Raw genomic sequence first — 13,446 nt, 5'->3', positions numbered from 1 at the left:
TTATACGTGGAATTTTGATTGATTTTAATGCGCGTTCGTTTAAGGGCTGAATGAGATTTGAGTCGGGTACGTAAACATTAGTCCTGTTTAAACGGCATTCACGGGGCTGGTCTCTCCCGTCGCATCTTGAGATTTATTTTTAACACGTTAAACGCGAGTCGCGCTCAAGCGAAGTGACTTTTTTGTGTTTTGAGGGGGTCCTCCGGACTCATCGGCGCCTCGCGCGCGTCCTCTCGCGCGTGACGTCACGCAGGGACACGCTCCACGCGACAAGTGTAGACAAGATGGCGCTCGCTGTTGTGCCACAGGAGTAGCCAGTGCTTGACGAAAAAAAAATCAGGTTAGTAAAACATCGCCGATTTCAAACAGCGCCCGAACGCGTCGCGTCCACACCGGCGGCGGAAACAAAACGCCATCGGTGGATTTAAATCGCCCGGCACCCCCAGCCTCGCTTCACCGCTGTGTGATTTTAGCATTAGCGCACTAGCATCCCGTGTGCTTGGTTTAACTTTCCACTATAACTGGCCGATTAGAGACGCTGAACTAACCGGGCTGCTCTGAGCTCAGCCGCTGACCCGGCTGGCTCTTTGAGGACTAGGCGGACGAAGGAGGCGTTTAGCGCCAAGCATCATTCGCCAGTCGCGCGCCTAAACGCCTTCAAAGTCAAACTGATAGTAGTTTAATGAGATCGGCGTGATTGTACGCGCTCGTTTAATTGCAACCCCAGACCTAAATCGGAGTCGAGCCGTGGCGATAAAGGCAAGCGCTGGCTGTGCGGCGATAACTTTGATCGAAGCCACTCGCGATAGCAAGGCGCTTTATGCGCGTTTAACCTTACGAACGAGACTAATGTCAACAAAGGTGTACTTCTCGCTCGGCTGCTAGTTTGTTTTCGTTGAACACACGTGGGGCCCGGAGAAAGCGGGGTGTTATTTTGGTAGTGACACAGATAATCGGGCGTCCGTGGAGCCAAATAAGGGACATGCATTTGCTTAAGCCGGCTTGTTTACATGCTAAGCTGATGTTTCCCGGCTCGAATCTGACGCCTTAGTTTAGGTTACAGATATTCTTTAAAGCGCCACGGTACTGTCGAGTTATGTAGGTACAGCACGTAGCGCATATCTAAAAACCTGGTGTGTCATGTAAATAATGTGGTGCATCTGTTTAGGGTGACACATAAATACCATGTTGTTTGAATATGGTGATGATTCAGTGTTGTGATATACACAACGACAGGAAACGACAGTAATTTTGTTTGGATGCACACCATAGTAATGCCCTTTGCTACTGCCCTTGATAGAGCCTGTATATACATATATTAATAGTACTTGACATAACATGATATCTACCTTGGAGTACCTGAATATATCAATCACTCACTCACACATTGTTAGTTTCAATGTGACACTGTGTGAGAGAGAGAGAGAGAGAGATGACGGGAATGGATTCTTTCTCATGTAGTATCAGTTCAAAAGTGTGCTTGCGCAATAGTTTCACGACGGTTCTGTTAAACAGCCGTCTTAATATAACCTCATGTACACCGTTTCACAAAACACCCAAAACACATACACCTAAGTTTGTGCACGGTAACATGTCTCATGCTCACCGAGACTGCATTGTTTAATAAAAAGTGTGTATTAAGAAGTGTGTGTGTATGCATATATATTTAATTGTATTATTTTTATGAACTACTATATTGAAGTACTGTGTTGTTATAGATTTTGAAGTATAGATTATTTTATTCGTGTGACGCAAAACAAAAAAAAGTGTGTAAATAAATATTAAATATAGCTTATTTTTTCCTGTGATGCAGTGCTGAATTTAGCATAATTACTCGTCAAGTGATCCTTCAGAAGTCATTCCTTTGTGATTTGCATGTGAAAATGGCAGCACTTTGAAAGTTCAAAAGAACAGCAATTAGAAATCTTTACTGTCACTTAAAAAAAAAATACAATAAAAGTTTTACTGAACCCCAAACGTTTTAATGGTTCTTTATTTGTTGTCAAAAATATTTATTCCTAGAAATGAAATCACAAATAAAAGCAAAAAGCACCCACCTGTTTTCATCTGGACCTTTTTTTTTTTCTTTTCACTTCTGCAGATTAACCATCATGCCTTGGGAGGAGCTGGTTTCACTGCTGGCTGCCGTCACCATGGCGATGTGAAGAGGGCAGTGACTAACTGTGATGGACAGGTGTAAGCACGTGGGTCGCTTAAGGCTCGCGCAAGACCACTCGATCCTGAACCCGCAGAAATGGCACTGTGTGGACTGCAACACCACAGAGTCGGTGTGGGCATGTCTCAGCTGTTCACATGTAGCGTGCGGACGCTACATAGAAGAACATGCGCTTCAGCACTTTAAGGTAGAAGTTATGTAAAAGCAATTGATGTATTGTTTAAAGTCATTTAATGCATACAATTTATGCAAAAATGGGTGCTGTTCTTATAAGATTCACCAAATGGCAGGTAAAATGCAGGTTAATATGCAGCATCAAATTCGTTAATAAGTAATTCATCATTTGATCTTGAAATTAAACACTTGACTCTCTAACACTGGCGTTTTATTTATGTTCTAATGATTAAATGTAAATTTAGAACGAAACATGTAAATATCTGTAAGAAATGGTAAAGCCACTGTTAGATTTTGTATGATTTTCTTTGATGTTATATTCATATTAAAGTTTATTTGTCTATAGGAGCAACACCACCCTTTGGCCCTGGAGGTGAACGAATTGTATGTATACTGCTACTTATGTGATGACTACGTGCTGAACGATAACGCGACCGGTGACTTGAAGCTGCTGCGTAGCACGTTAAGCGCAATTAAGAGCCAGTGCTATGAAGTCACCACGCGCAGTGGCCGCACCTTGCGCTCATCCTCGGCCGCAGGAGACCAGCTGTCGACCAGCACGCAGGAGCTGCAGTTGCGCGACGAAGACCGCATGTTCACTGCACTGTGGCACCGCCGCCGCGCCCTGATCGGCCGCGTGTTCCGCTTGTGGTTTGCACAAACAGAACGAGGGAAGAAGCAATTGGAGGAGGAGCGGCAACAGGAGGAAGAGGAGGAGAGGAAGCGGGAGGCACGGGAGAGAAGGCGGCAACTCAAACGGCAGCTCAAGGAGGAACTGGAAAGCGCACCTCCGAGGAAGAGCCATCGCATTCGGCGGCAGAGCCTCAAGGCAGCTTCTACAGATGCCACGGCAGTTTCAACCAAAAGCACCAAATCTGTGAGGCGCAGGTCTGCTCCTGCTCGCGTCTCCACACCTACTCCACGAACTCCTAGAGTGAGAACGCCTCAGCAGAGGCCCTGTTCACAAGCCAAGGCCAAACGGTCTCGGGCCCCACCTCCTAAAACCGGTGATTCGCCTATAAAACGGCGGCCTACTGTAACTCCAGGGGTAACTGGTTTGCGCAACCTTGGCAATACTTGCTACATGAACTCGATATTGCAGGTTCTGAGTCACTTGCATGTATTCCGGGAGTGTTTTTTGAGGCTGGATCTGAACCAAGCACTGGAGCTGCTAGCTTCTGCGGTCAGCCACAAGTTGGGACTCTCTAGTCAGCGCATGCCCCAGCAAAAATACTCTAACCAGGGGTCAGGGCTCAGCGGAGGGGCCTCTCGTTCGCGCAACATGGAGCTCATACAACCGAAGGAGCCCAGCTCGAAACACATCTCGCTTTGTCACGAGTTACACACACTGTTCCAGGTGATGTGGTCGGGCAAGTGGGCTTTGGTGTCTCCGTTTGCGATGTTGCACTCCGTGTGGCAGCTGATTCCGGCGTTTCGGGGTTACGCACAACAGGACGCGCAGGAATTTCTTTGCGAACTCTTAGATAAAGTACAGCATGAGCTGGAACGGACCAGAACGCTCACCCCTGCCACTGTTCCGGCCAATCAGAGACGGCTTATCAAACAGGTCCTCAGCGTGGTCAACACCATCTTTCACGGCCAGCTCCTCAGCCAGGTAAAGTTTGCACGAACACACAATGACGTAAGATGAATAACATGTTAAAATCTGTAACAGGGGCACTTTAACATTAGGCCAGCAACAAACTCTATGAAAAGCACCCACAACTGACCAATGGATTGCAAGTGTGCAGTCTTGTTGTTCATGCTTTACTTATGTTCTTGCTTTGCTGTGGTAACAAACCTCCATACTCAAGGGAGCTGCTTTCAAATGTCAGCATCACCTTCAATCTATTTTTCCCACTTGTCAGTAGTTCACCTGAAAGGCCCTATCCCAAACGGTATACCTGTGAAGTCCACAAGATTGTAGGGTAGGGTGTCCACTTTTGCTCCTGAAGGGCTCCAGCGTGTTTCAATACACCTGCCTGAAAGATCGAATTAGGGTGTTTCAGTTGGGGTTGGAGCTAACTTCTTCAGGACAGTGGCCCTTTATTGCTCACTCTTACTGAAGGGCAGGGCAGGACAGGGTCAGAACTATACTGTACAGGTCTGTGGCCCACCAGGAACTGAGCTTGAGACCCCGTAGGGTGTACCATTTGACATTTCTAGCATTTGGAAAGAGTGCTTCTCTTTAGAAGCTGCTATAGGCCATTGATGTGTACTTTTGAGGAGCGCATTTTCATACATTCTTGGGTAAAGTGCACATGGATGACGACAACCCATAAGCCTATGTGAAATTTTGATGGACATCAAGGGATTAGGGTGGTATGTGGGACATAAAAATGTACACTTTTTTTTTGCATTCTCAGTGTTGCCACAAAGGGTGCTCTTGTGGGTAACTGCAGTGCCTTTGTGCCAACAAGAGAAAGCCAAATTTCAGATGCTGATTTCATTTGCATTCACCTACTTGAGTAGAGTGCCTTGAATCACTTCATCGCATATATCGGATACAATTTTGCTAAAGGTATTGTTCTCTCTTTTTTTTTTGTCAGGTGAGGTGTTTAGCATGCGATCATCGCTCAAACACAATAGAGCCCTTCTGGGATCTTTCTTTGGAATTCCCGGAACGTTACCACAGCAACAGTAAGGATGCTGCACAGGTTCCGTGTGGGTTGACGGAGATGCTGGCAAAGTTTACAGAAACCGAGGCTTTGGAGGGAGCAATCTATGCTTGCGACCACTGCAACAGTGAGTTTGAAACATTAACATGCAATACCACTTTCAAGGAAACCTTAGGGAAAGCAGATCGCTTGCTGTTTGAATGGGATATCGTGGCACTCAAAGGTGAAGTTTGTTATTTTTGCAACAGTAAAGGGGATTGTTACATGGTTACCACCCGGTGCCCCGTCTTTTGATCAGCCAGTCAAAATAGATAACGCCTAAACTCACATCAGTGGCCAAGCCTGAAGTTGTTGTTGAGCGACTTTACACTTTAAGGGCTGATTTATAGTCGTCTAACATTAAATCGGGATGAAGAAAGAACTGCGTTATCAAAAGAACACGCTTCACTTTTAAGCTTCACCTCAAAGGTTTAAAGCTCCTTCCAAGGAGTTAATCCCGCTCATCAAAAGCGCTTTAATGCAGTTCTCGTTTTGCTGTCTTCTTTTAAGACAAACGACGGCGATTCTGTTCAAAGCAGGTGGTCTTGACTGAAGCTCAGAAACAGCTGATGGTTCACAAACTGCCTCATGTTCTCAGGCTGCACCTCAAACGCTTCAGGTACACGTTTATATAAAAATGAACTACTTTCCCAGCTTTGGGTACCAAAGTTCTCGTCTTTGAGTTATCAGTCGGATGTTAACGTGTGTGTGTGTGTGTGTTTAGGTGGTCTGGGCGAAACCACAGGGAGAAGATTGGCGTTCACGTTCAGTTTGAGCAGGAGCTGAACATGGAACCCTACTGCTGCAAAGACTCCAGTAACTTACCCCACCCTCAACACTTCCTCTACCAACTCTCTGCTGTCGTCATGCATCACGGGAAGGGATTTGGTTCTGGCCACTACACTGCCTTTTGTTATAATACAGAAGGAGGTAAAACACCATCCTTTTTTTTATTATCGTAGCCTAGTCTGTACTTTAGGATTCATGCAAGGACACCATGAATATCGTACCTTTCATAAACCAACTCGTCCTTTTCTTTTTAGGCTTTTGGGTGCACTGTAACGACTCCAAACTGAGCGTGTGTGCCGTGGAGGAAGTGTGTAAGGCCCAGGCCTACATTCTCTTCTACACACAGAGAAACTCTCAGGACAAAAGCAAAGCCAGTGACCTCTGACCCCTCCCGAGTACCCCCCCACGAACCACAGAGACTGTTTGTTTTGTACATTCTGTTGATATAGTTTTAAGACGGTTAGCTCTTTTTTAGCAAACGCGGAGAGCATGTTTTTGTCACGCACACTTATGCCTTACAGTTTTACAACTGACAGATTTCGGTAGGAGGCATTCTTGCAGTCATTGTAGCAGTTTGCTTTTTTTTTTTGCGTAAACGAGCCGCTCTCATCGCTGTCTGTGATCGTTGTCCACAAACCAAAGTCGAGATGTGAATGTGTACCGAGCCCGAAATGTGTGTAGCGTCGGTATGAAAGAAACATTTTTTTTTCTTCTTCTCTTCATATCGCAAGTGTTTAAATATCTTGAACCATATTTTAAGAAGTGCCCTGCCAAGTCGAATCGGTTTCAAGAGACTTTTAAACAAGACTCGATTCAGGAATTTTTCTCAGAATGTAGTTTTATATACCTGGTATTTGGGTAGAGATTTCTTTTTTTTCCCATTTTACAGGAAAATGTTAAAGACTTTTTCACCAGCAAAAGACAATGTGTGCCGTTAAATTCTCCCCTGTCCGTGTGTGGCGTTAAGGACTGTTCTCTATAGTTCGCGCGGTTTTTTGGTTGTTTGCGCAACTCACACACACACACACACTTGCTCAAATATCTTACGGTGTTTTCCGCATCTTGTTTGTTGTTCAAACCCATTTTCCTCTGCTCTCGGGCAAGTATAGATGTAAAACTATGCAAATTGTTACCTCAATTCATAGAGAAAAATTTACCTCAATAAAAAGGAGAATATTTTTGCATTTTTCTAAGCAACTTGTCACCCGTTTCCTTTACCGTTTTCAAGCTCGTTCAAAACGTTTCTACGATACGCGCATGTCTCTTGATATTTTATTAATTCTTTTAAACGAATGAAAACGGAAGTTTTATTCATAAAACCCGAGTCCATTCTTTCATAATTGTCACGTGTAAATCATTCATGAAACAAATGGTGTAAATTGTCGCGTTGTACTAAAATGTATAAAATTGGTAATTTGCTCACAAACTAAAAAAATTTCGCAAAATGCAGCAAATAACGAGTAAAAATACTGTACGGCTGCGCAGTGACGTGTCAAATGTGTAAACGAGTACAAGGCATAAACTATTAATAAAATCGTTCTTATGTAATCGTCTCATTCAATGCACAAATAGTTCACAAAGCCTAAAACTGGTTTAAATGGCTGCTCTGGACTAATTTTGCGTTATAACAGAGACGCATAAAACGTTCTTCCGTAAATTAGAGCGACTCCAAAACCACTGTCACGCAAAAAAGCAGCGTATAAATTAAAACCATTGCAATTATTAATACCATTTAATTACATATCTTGTTTAGCGCCATTATGTCAGCTACTATTTGAAAAAAAATCGACAAAAAAAAAAATAAATACAAACACTTTGAAGTATTGTACAATTTATTTAGACCTTTTTTAAAAAAAAAAAAAAACAATTCGGGGAGTTCAAAATGTAATAGGTACTAGATGAGACAGCCATTTGATATCATACAAATACCAAAAAAACTGTAAAAGCTGTGCGCATTACGGGTTTATCTCCTGATGAATTAGTTTTTCTCGCGAAAGCCCTTCGGTGAGGTGTAAAGCCAAGCAGCCAGACTCTTTACATTCTCTCATTCACTGTACAAATGAGCATAAAGGCTTTATCTCGCTCTCACTTCGGGCACCGACTCGTACCCATGCATAGTATTTTCATGCCTTACTTAACGCTGAGTATATGCTGCGCGTTCGCAGCAGCAGCAGTTCGGGGTTTTAAACTAGTTTAATCTTTTTGAGAACGCCTATATGCGTACGTGTTTGCGCGAGACCGGAGTGTGGGCGTTTTACGCGTAGGTACGTCTCAGTAGTCGTCCCCGCGACTCACGACTTCCTTGCACGTAGGTCTGAGCAGGATGGTGTGTTCGAACTGAGCCGTGTGCGAACCCTTGGCGTCGCAGAGCGGGGGGTACGGGTCGATGATGCCCAGGTCGCACAGGTTCTTCAGGGCCATCAGGTACTTGCTTTCGCCCAAACGGTCAAGCCAGCGGCGACAAAACGCAAGGGTACCGAAGTTCTCGTTCACCACGTTTAGCAAGTGCTTCGCCCTGGGCAGCCTAAAGTTGGGGTAAGAAAACGTATAAAGAAAACTTACTTGTTTGCTAATTGATTAGAAATCGTTCTCTTAGGCGTTACATTCTATGCGGATTATTTCGTAAAAAACTAAATATTACTAATTGCTGCAAATAGCAGCACGACGTTGTCGAGTTCAATGCACGGCTCTTTTTAGAAAACTTGCATATAAATGCATGAATCGTTTTTAAACCTAAAACTTGGTTAGTTAATTAGCGTCAGTTTTTATTAAATGTCTTGTGAAATTGTCACATTCAGTGGGGAAATGTTATTAGGTTTTAGCGAACTAATCTTATTTAACGCACTGGCATAGCTTGGCCTACCTAAAAGCGTTCTTGCATTTAATGCATGAAAGCAATGTGCGAGTTATCAATAGAACTAGCTCTTACGAAACCGTTGCATGGACGATGTTTTCAGCTCTCACAATGTCATGCGTAAATTATTCCTAAAAGCGTTTTGCAGATTTCTGCATTGCGGCTAATCTAAAATGTGTCGATTATTAATGAATGCTTGCAGAAATGCTACACGTGCTAATTGAAATGTATCGAACAGCTGGTTGTCGTTGGCTCTTACCTGATTGGCACGTGTCCAACGTCAAAGTTTTTCATGTAATGCGAGCAGTCCATGTCATCATGCACAACTCCTTTACCGGTGCTGCCGAACGTCTCGATAGCGTACACCTCCCCCTCCTGCATGTCGATACATATCTTATTCGCATATTGTTATGAACGGTAGCATACTAAATTATCCCTGCATTTAAACGGTAGTATTCTACGTTGTTGTCATTTGACCTCACGTCATGCGTAAAAATGGCTGCTCTTTTAGTTTTGTGCGCAGTTCGGTGTGGTAAAAATGGCAATACGATAGATGAAAATAAAATGGCGGCTGACTTTAATGTTACGATACCGTTCTTAAAAAAGCTGAACGTGAATTCCAGCGCAAAGCTTCACTTATGGTGAAAGAGGTATGTAGATAAACATTTAACGACAAAAACCTAATATCTAATGCAAACTACTCGGTAACACGTTACTTTAAGGGCCAATTCTCACTATTATATTATAAAAACATCTGTTTATTAGTACATGAAGCACACGTTAATGCCTTATTCTGGATGACCATATTCTAGAACCCTTAGTCAGACCCAATGCCTAAACTTAACAACTTTGCTGAGTATAAATAAGCAGCCAAGGAGAACTATTAGTCAATAGTGAATGCGCGTTCCCTATTCTGAAGTGTTTCCGAAAAAATGCCATCATTCGACTCGTAACAAATAAGACGAATCAAGAAACAATAGGCATATGTTTAGTTTAAGGAATTGTTATGACCATGTCGAATTTCAAGACGCGGTTACGGTCCGGTTCCGGTTAGCATACGCAAGGTGGGTGCATTGCATTGTGGGATACGGTTATCCACGCAGTACGAGTAAGAGCAGTACGCTATTCCGGACACCTTTAACGCAACATAAAACGATATGACTTCAGCAAACGCACACACCTCCATTCTAGTGGCTTCTCCTCCCTTCACTATAGGCACCGTTTTACCAGCGTGTATCCGATACTGACCGATAGAGTGTCCGTTCAGGTTCCGAATAGGTTTGACTGAGGAGACACGCACAAAATGAGGTGCACCCGAGGCATTACAATTAGCATTAACGGTTTGCAATGAATAAATTAAATACCTTGATACGTTTTGCCGTCTATTTCAACCTCGTACGACTCCATCACTTCCTGTATCGATTCTCCGACGTCGCAAAGGCGTACGTCTATACCTGCACACTGCGGAAAGAGAAAATGTTGCTGCTTCTCACGCACGCGATAATTGGATCATGTCAGTCGCACACGGACTCACCTTGATGCCCGTGTTGGTAGCGTCTCTCACAGCCTCGAGCAAACGGTCATACTTTGGATTGAAGGTGACAGTGAAGGCACAGTCAATGATCCTGCCTAAAACACAAAAATTCTTCTTCTTAGTAGTAGTAGTAGTAGTAAAAATTACATAAAAGGTCAGTTCACCCAAAAATTTTAATTAGCCCATTTTATTCAACCTCAAGGCATCCTATTGGTATATGACTTTCTTCTTTCAGACAAATCCAATCAATCAGAGTTTTGGGCTCGTTCGAGCGGTAGAACGGGAGTGGGTCCTACGTGATCCTACATGGTCCTACGTGGTCCTACGTGATCCTACATGGTCCTACGTGATCCTACGTGATCGTATGTGGTCCTACGTGATCGTACGTGGTCCTAAGTGGTCCTACGTGATCGTACGTGGTCCTACGTGGTCCTACGTGATCGTACGTGGTCCTACGTGATCGTACGTGGTCCTACGTGATCCTACATGGTCCTACGTGATCCCACGCGTGATCGTGCGCGTGGTCCTCACGTGGTCCTACGTGGTCCTACGTGATCGTACGTGGTCCTAAGTGGTCCTACGTGATCGTACGTGGTCCTACGTGATCGTACGTGGTCCTACGTGATCGTACGTGGTCCTACGTGGTCGTACGTGATCCTGCGTGATCGTACGTGATCCTGCGTGGTCCTACGTGATCGTACGTGGTCCTACGTGGTCATACATCAGTTTATATGACATTTTAAATATAGATGTTTTCCTACAGAAACGCATGGATTTGCTACAGGAGGCCTTCATTTACCCACAGAGCACTGCGAGGCACATTTTATTGTAGCTAGACGTGCTTTACTTTACTACTTTCGGACCGCTGAATGAAAACACCCAACTACTCCCATTCTAACCCTCGGAAGAGCAAGAATCATTTTTAACATAACTCCGATTGGATTCCTCTGAAGGAAGAAAGTCACATACGCTCAGGACGCCTTGAGGGTGAATAAAACATGGGCTCGTTTTCATTTTTAGGCGAACCAACCCCTTCACCGTTATCAGCGGCATCTCAGCCAGAGCGCTTTTCGTAAATCGAAGCGACGCCATACCGTTGATGTGCGTGCCGAAATCAATCTTGCACACATCGTCGTACTGGAGAACAGTAGGGTCCCCGGCGTTTGGGGTGTAGTGAGCAGCACAGTTATTCAGCGAGCAGCCGGTAGGAAACGCCAGCCCCGCGTTCAAACCGTCCTCTTTGACCAGCTTCCTACTGCAGTCCTCCAGACGCTCACTGACGAAACATTGATTTCTTTTGAGAATGGCATCATTTCAACTGGTATTTTCAGGTTGGGGAAGTTACATTTTTGTATTTTATCAACCAATTCGGGTTTTTTTTTTTTACACTGCAGATAGATACCGAAGTCACAATGGGCTCACCAGATGTCAATCATAGTCATTCCAGGTTTGATCCAGCTCCTTACATACTGCCGCACTTGTCGATGAGCTTCGGCCGCCTGCCGGAAGTCATTCCACATCTCCTCGTTGGCTTTATCCATCACTTGCTTCTCATCGTTGCTCATTCTCCAAGCGGCGCTACGCCTGGGAGGTCCAAAAAACACTTTGCGATGTAGCGAGTACATTTATTTACCTTGAGAATAACCATCATCATACAGTCAAAGCCAAATTTATTCAGACACCTTCAACATTTTGCATCACAGTTATAGTTTAGAAAGTTGTATGACAAGACCTCAAGAGTTTAACTGCGTCAGAACAAATTCGTTTTCATAAAGTCAGATAACTTTAATAGAAAGGTATGTGACAGAACATGGTCAGGACAAAGTGACAAATTACATTTTTGTCTATTTTTTTCCTCTATTTATACTTTATGAAGAATTTTGGGGTATAATATGTCGCAGTTTACTTTATTTTGCTATCCTCACTTACATAAATGAACTATAGTGTCCTTCACCCACTAGGAAAAAAAAAATAATTCATTAAAAATTATATCTGGTGTCTGAATAATCTTTGACAGTTTAAACACTGTTAGAGATGCATCTGTAAATGTTTCTTCAAACCATTATTTGCTATGGAAAAGCTTTAATGAAGTGGATTTTTGTGGATGTGCCATTAAATATTAAATAAAAATACATAATAATGAAAATTTTTAAATGAAAAATAAAAACTTGTTTTAATTCTAAACTATATAAATTATATTTAAAAATAAAGTAAAAATAAAAATACATGTAAATAATAATAATAATGATAATAAATCTGTTGAGACATTAGTTTAACATTTTTAAAATCAGGTTTATTAAAAAAAAAAAATAATAATATAAATCAACTTATAGCTGATTGGTTGTACCTCCTCTGATGATTACGTTTTAAGTTAAGCCAAATTCAGGTCAAGATCATAAGTTTATAGGCCATAAATGCCTTCGAAGGCTGCCACAGGACTCTGGTAAGAGACAAGATGATCTGAGGAAGTTTAAGTTTATGAGCTGTTCCTCGCACACACAGCGTTCACAACTATTTTTGGAGTACTTTAGGCGCGAGGGAACATGAGTGACCTCTATGTCAGTAGTCTCAGCGATATAATATTACACAGAGCACAGGGTAATACGAGGTAGAGCAGTCCGTAGAAAGTACAAGGTGACCCGAGGACGTTAAAGAGTATATTCACATTGAGAAAAGACAAAATATCTTACCCATCCTGTGATGGAGGGTATTCACACTCCTGACCCACAGGAAACACACCGCTGGGGTACAGATCGCAGATGGGGATGGACGGAGGGTCCGTCTGGGTTTTGGCTAGAGGAGAGATGGTGGATATCAATGTGAAAACAACATCTTTATCAAATGCATTTTAATGGGATAGTTCAATCTTATCTCATATATACCTAATAAATATAAAAACGTATAAATAAAAACATAGCTTTTTTATATTTGCATGCTTATGCAAGTATGTGTATGTGTGTGTGTGTATATATATATATATATATATATATATATATATATATATATATATATATATATATATATATATATATATATATATATATATATATGTGTATGTGTGTGTGTGTGTGTGTGTGTGTAAAAAAAAAAAAAAAAAAAGACTTTTATTTTGGAATGCAACTAATCACAATTAATCGTTTGACCGCAATAGTTGAGACGCTTTGGTTGCTATAATACGAAATATCCATGAAAGTGTTAACGGTATCTGATTTCGCAGCCAGTTTATTTCTGAATATAAAAAAAATGTGGATACAGAGTGAAC

General features: G+C 42.6%; 3 protein-coding genes across 4 annotated transcripts in view; 1 reads left to right on the top strand and 2 right to left on the bottom strand.

Annotated features, from left to right (window-relative positions):
• Positions 1–194: 194 nt before the first annotated feature.
• On the top strand, positions 195–6,989 carry usp44 (ubiquitin specific peptidase 44). The gene is made up of 7 exons (XM_043236710.1): positions 195–340; positions 2,102–2,363; positions 2,697–3,965; positions 4,900–5,095; positions 5,518–5,626; positions 5,732–5,937; positions 6,051–6,989. The coding sequence occupies exons 2-7, from the start codon at positions 2,187–2,189 to the stop codon at positions 6,179–6,181; spliced, it is 2,088 nt and encodes a 695-aa protein (XP_043092645.1). The 5' UTR covers positions 195–340; positions 2,102–2,186; the 3' UTR covers positions 6,182–6,989.
• The window catches only part of vezt (vezatin, adherens junctions transmembrane protein), a 27,678-nt gene continuing 20,923 nt past the window's right edge, over positions 6,692–13,446 (bottom strand). The window contains exon 13 of the transcript XR_006250630.1: positions 6,692–6,825. The gene's annotated coding sequence lies outside the window, so the exon portion shown is untranslated. The remainder of the gene's footprint in view (positions 6,826–13,446) is intronic.
• Positions 7,611–13,446, bottom strand: part of metap2a (methionyl aminopeptidase 2a) — a 9,450-nt gene continuing 3,614 nt past the window's right edge. For both annotated transcript variants that reach the window (XM_043236712.1, XM_043236713.1), the window contains exons 4-11: positions 12,875–12,977; positions 11,607–11,768; positions 11,279–11,460; positions 10,185–10,279; positions 10,015–10,111; positions 9,831–9,934; positions 8,910–9,025; positions 7,611–8,320 (exon numbers count right to left, since the gene is read on the bottom strand). In XM_043236712.1, coding sequence (XP_043092647.1) covers positions 8,068–8,320; positions 8,910–9,025; positions 9,831–9,934; positions 10,015–10,111; positions 10,185–10,279; positions 11,279–11,460; positions 11,607–11,768; positions 12,875–12,977 — 1,112 coding nt within the window. In that variant the 3' untranslated portion in view covers positions 7,611–8,067. The remainder of the gene's footprint in view (positions 8,321–8,909; positions 9,026–9,830; positions 9,935–10,014; positions 10,112–10,184; positions 10,280–11,278; positions 11,461–11,606; positions 11,769–12,874; positions 12,978–13,446) is intronic.

This window comes from Puntigrus tetrazona, chromosome 4 (genome assembly GCF_018831695.1).
Source record: "Puntigrus tetrazona isolate hp1 chromosome 4, ASM1883169v1, whole genome shotgun sequence".
Classification (NCBI taxonomy): Eukaryota; Metazoa; Chordata; class Actinopteri; order Cypriniformes; family Cyprinidae; genus Puntigrus; species Puntigrus tetrazona.
This window is presented reverse-complemented; position numbering and strand designations above follow the sequence as displayed.

Bases quoted from the DNA above. Each gene is read 5' to 3' on its own strand.
- usp44 (XM_043236710.1), top strand. From the start codon at position 2,187: ATGGACAGGTGTAAGCACGTGGGTCGCTTAAGGCTCGCGCAAGACCAC. The intron at 2,364-2,696 runs GTAGAAGTTATG...ATTTGTCTATAG, and splicing joins ATGCGCTTCAGCACTTTAAG to GAGCAACACCACCCTTTGGC. The intron at 5,627-5,731 runs GTACACGTTTAT...GTGTGTGTTTAG, and splicing joins CTGCACCTCAAACGCTTCAG to GTGGTCTGGGCGAAACCACA.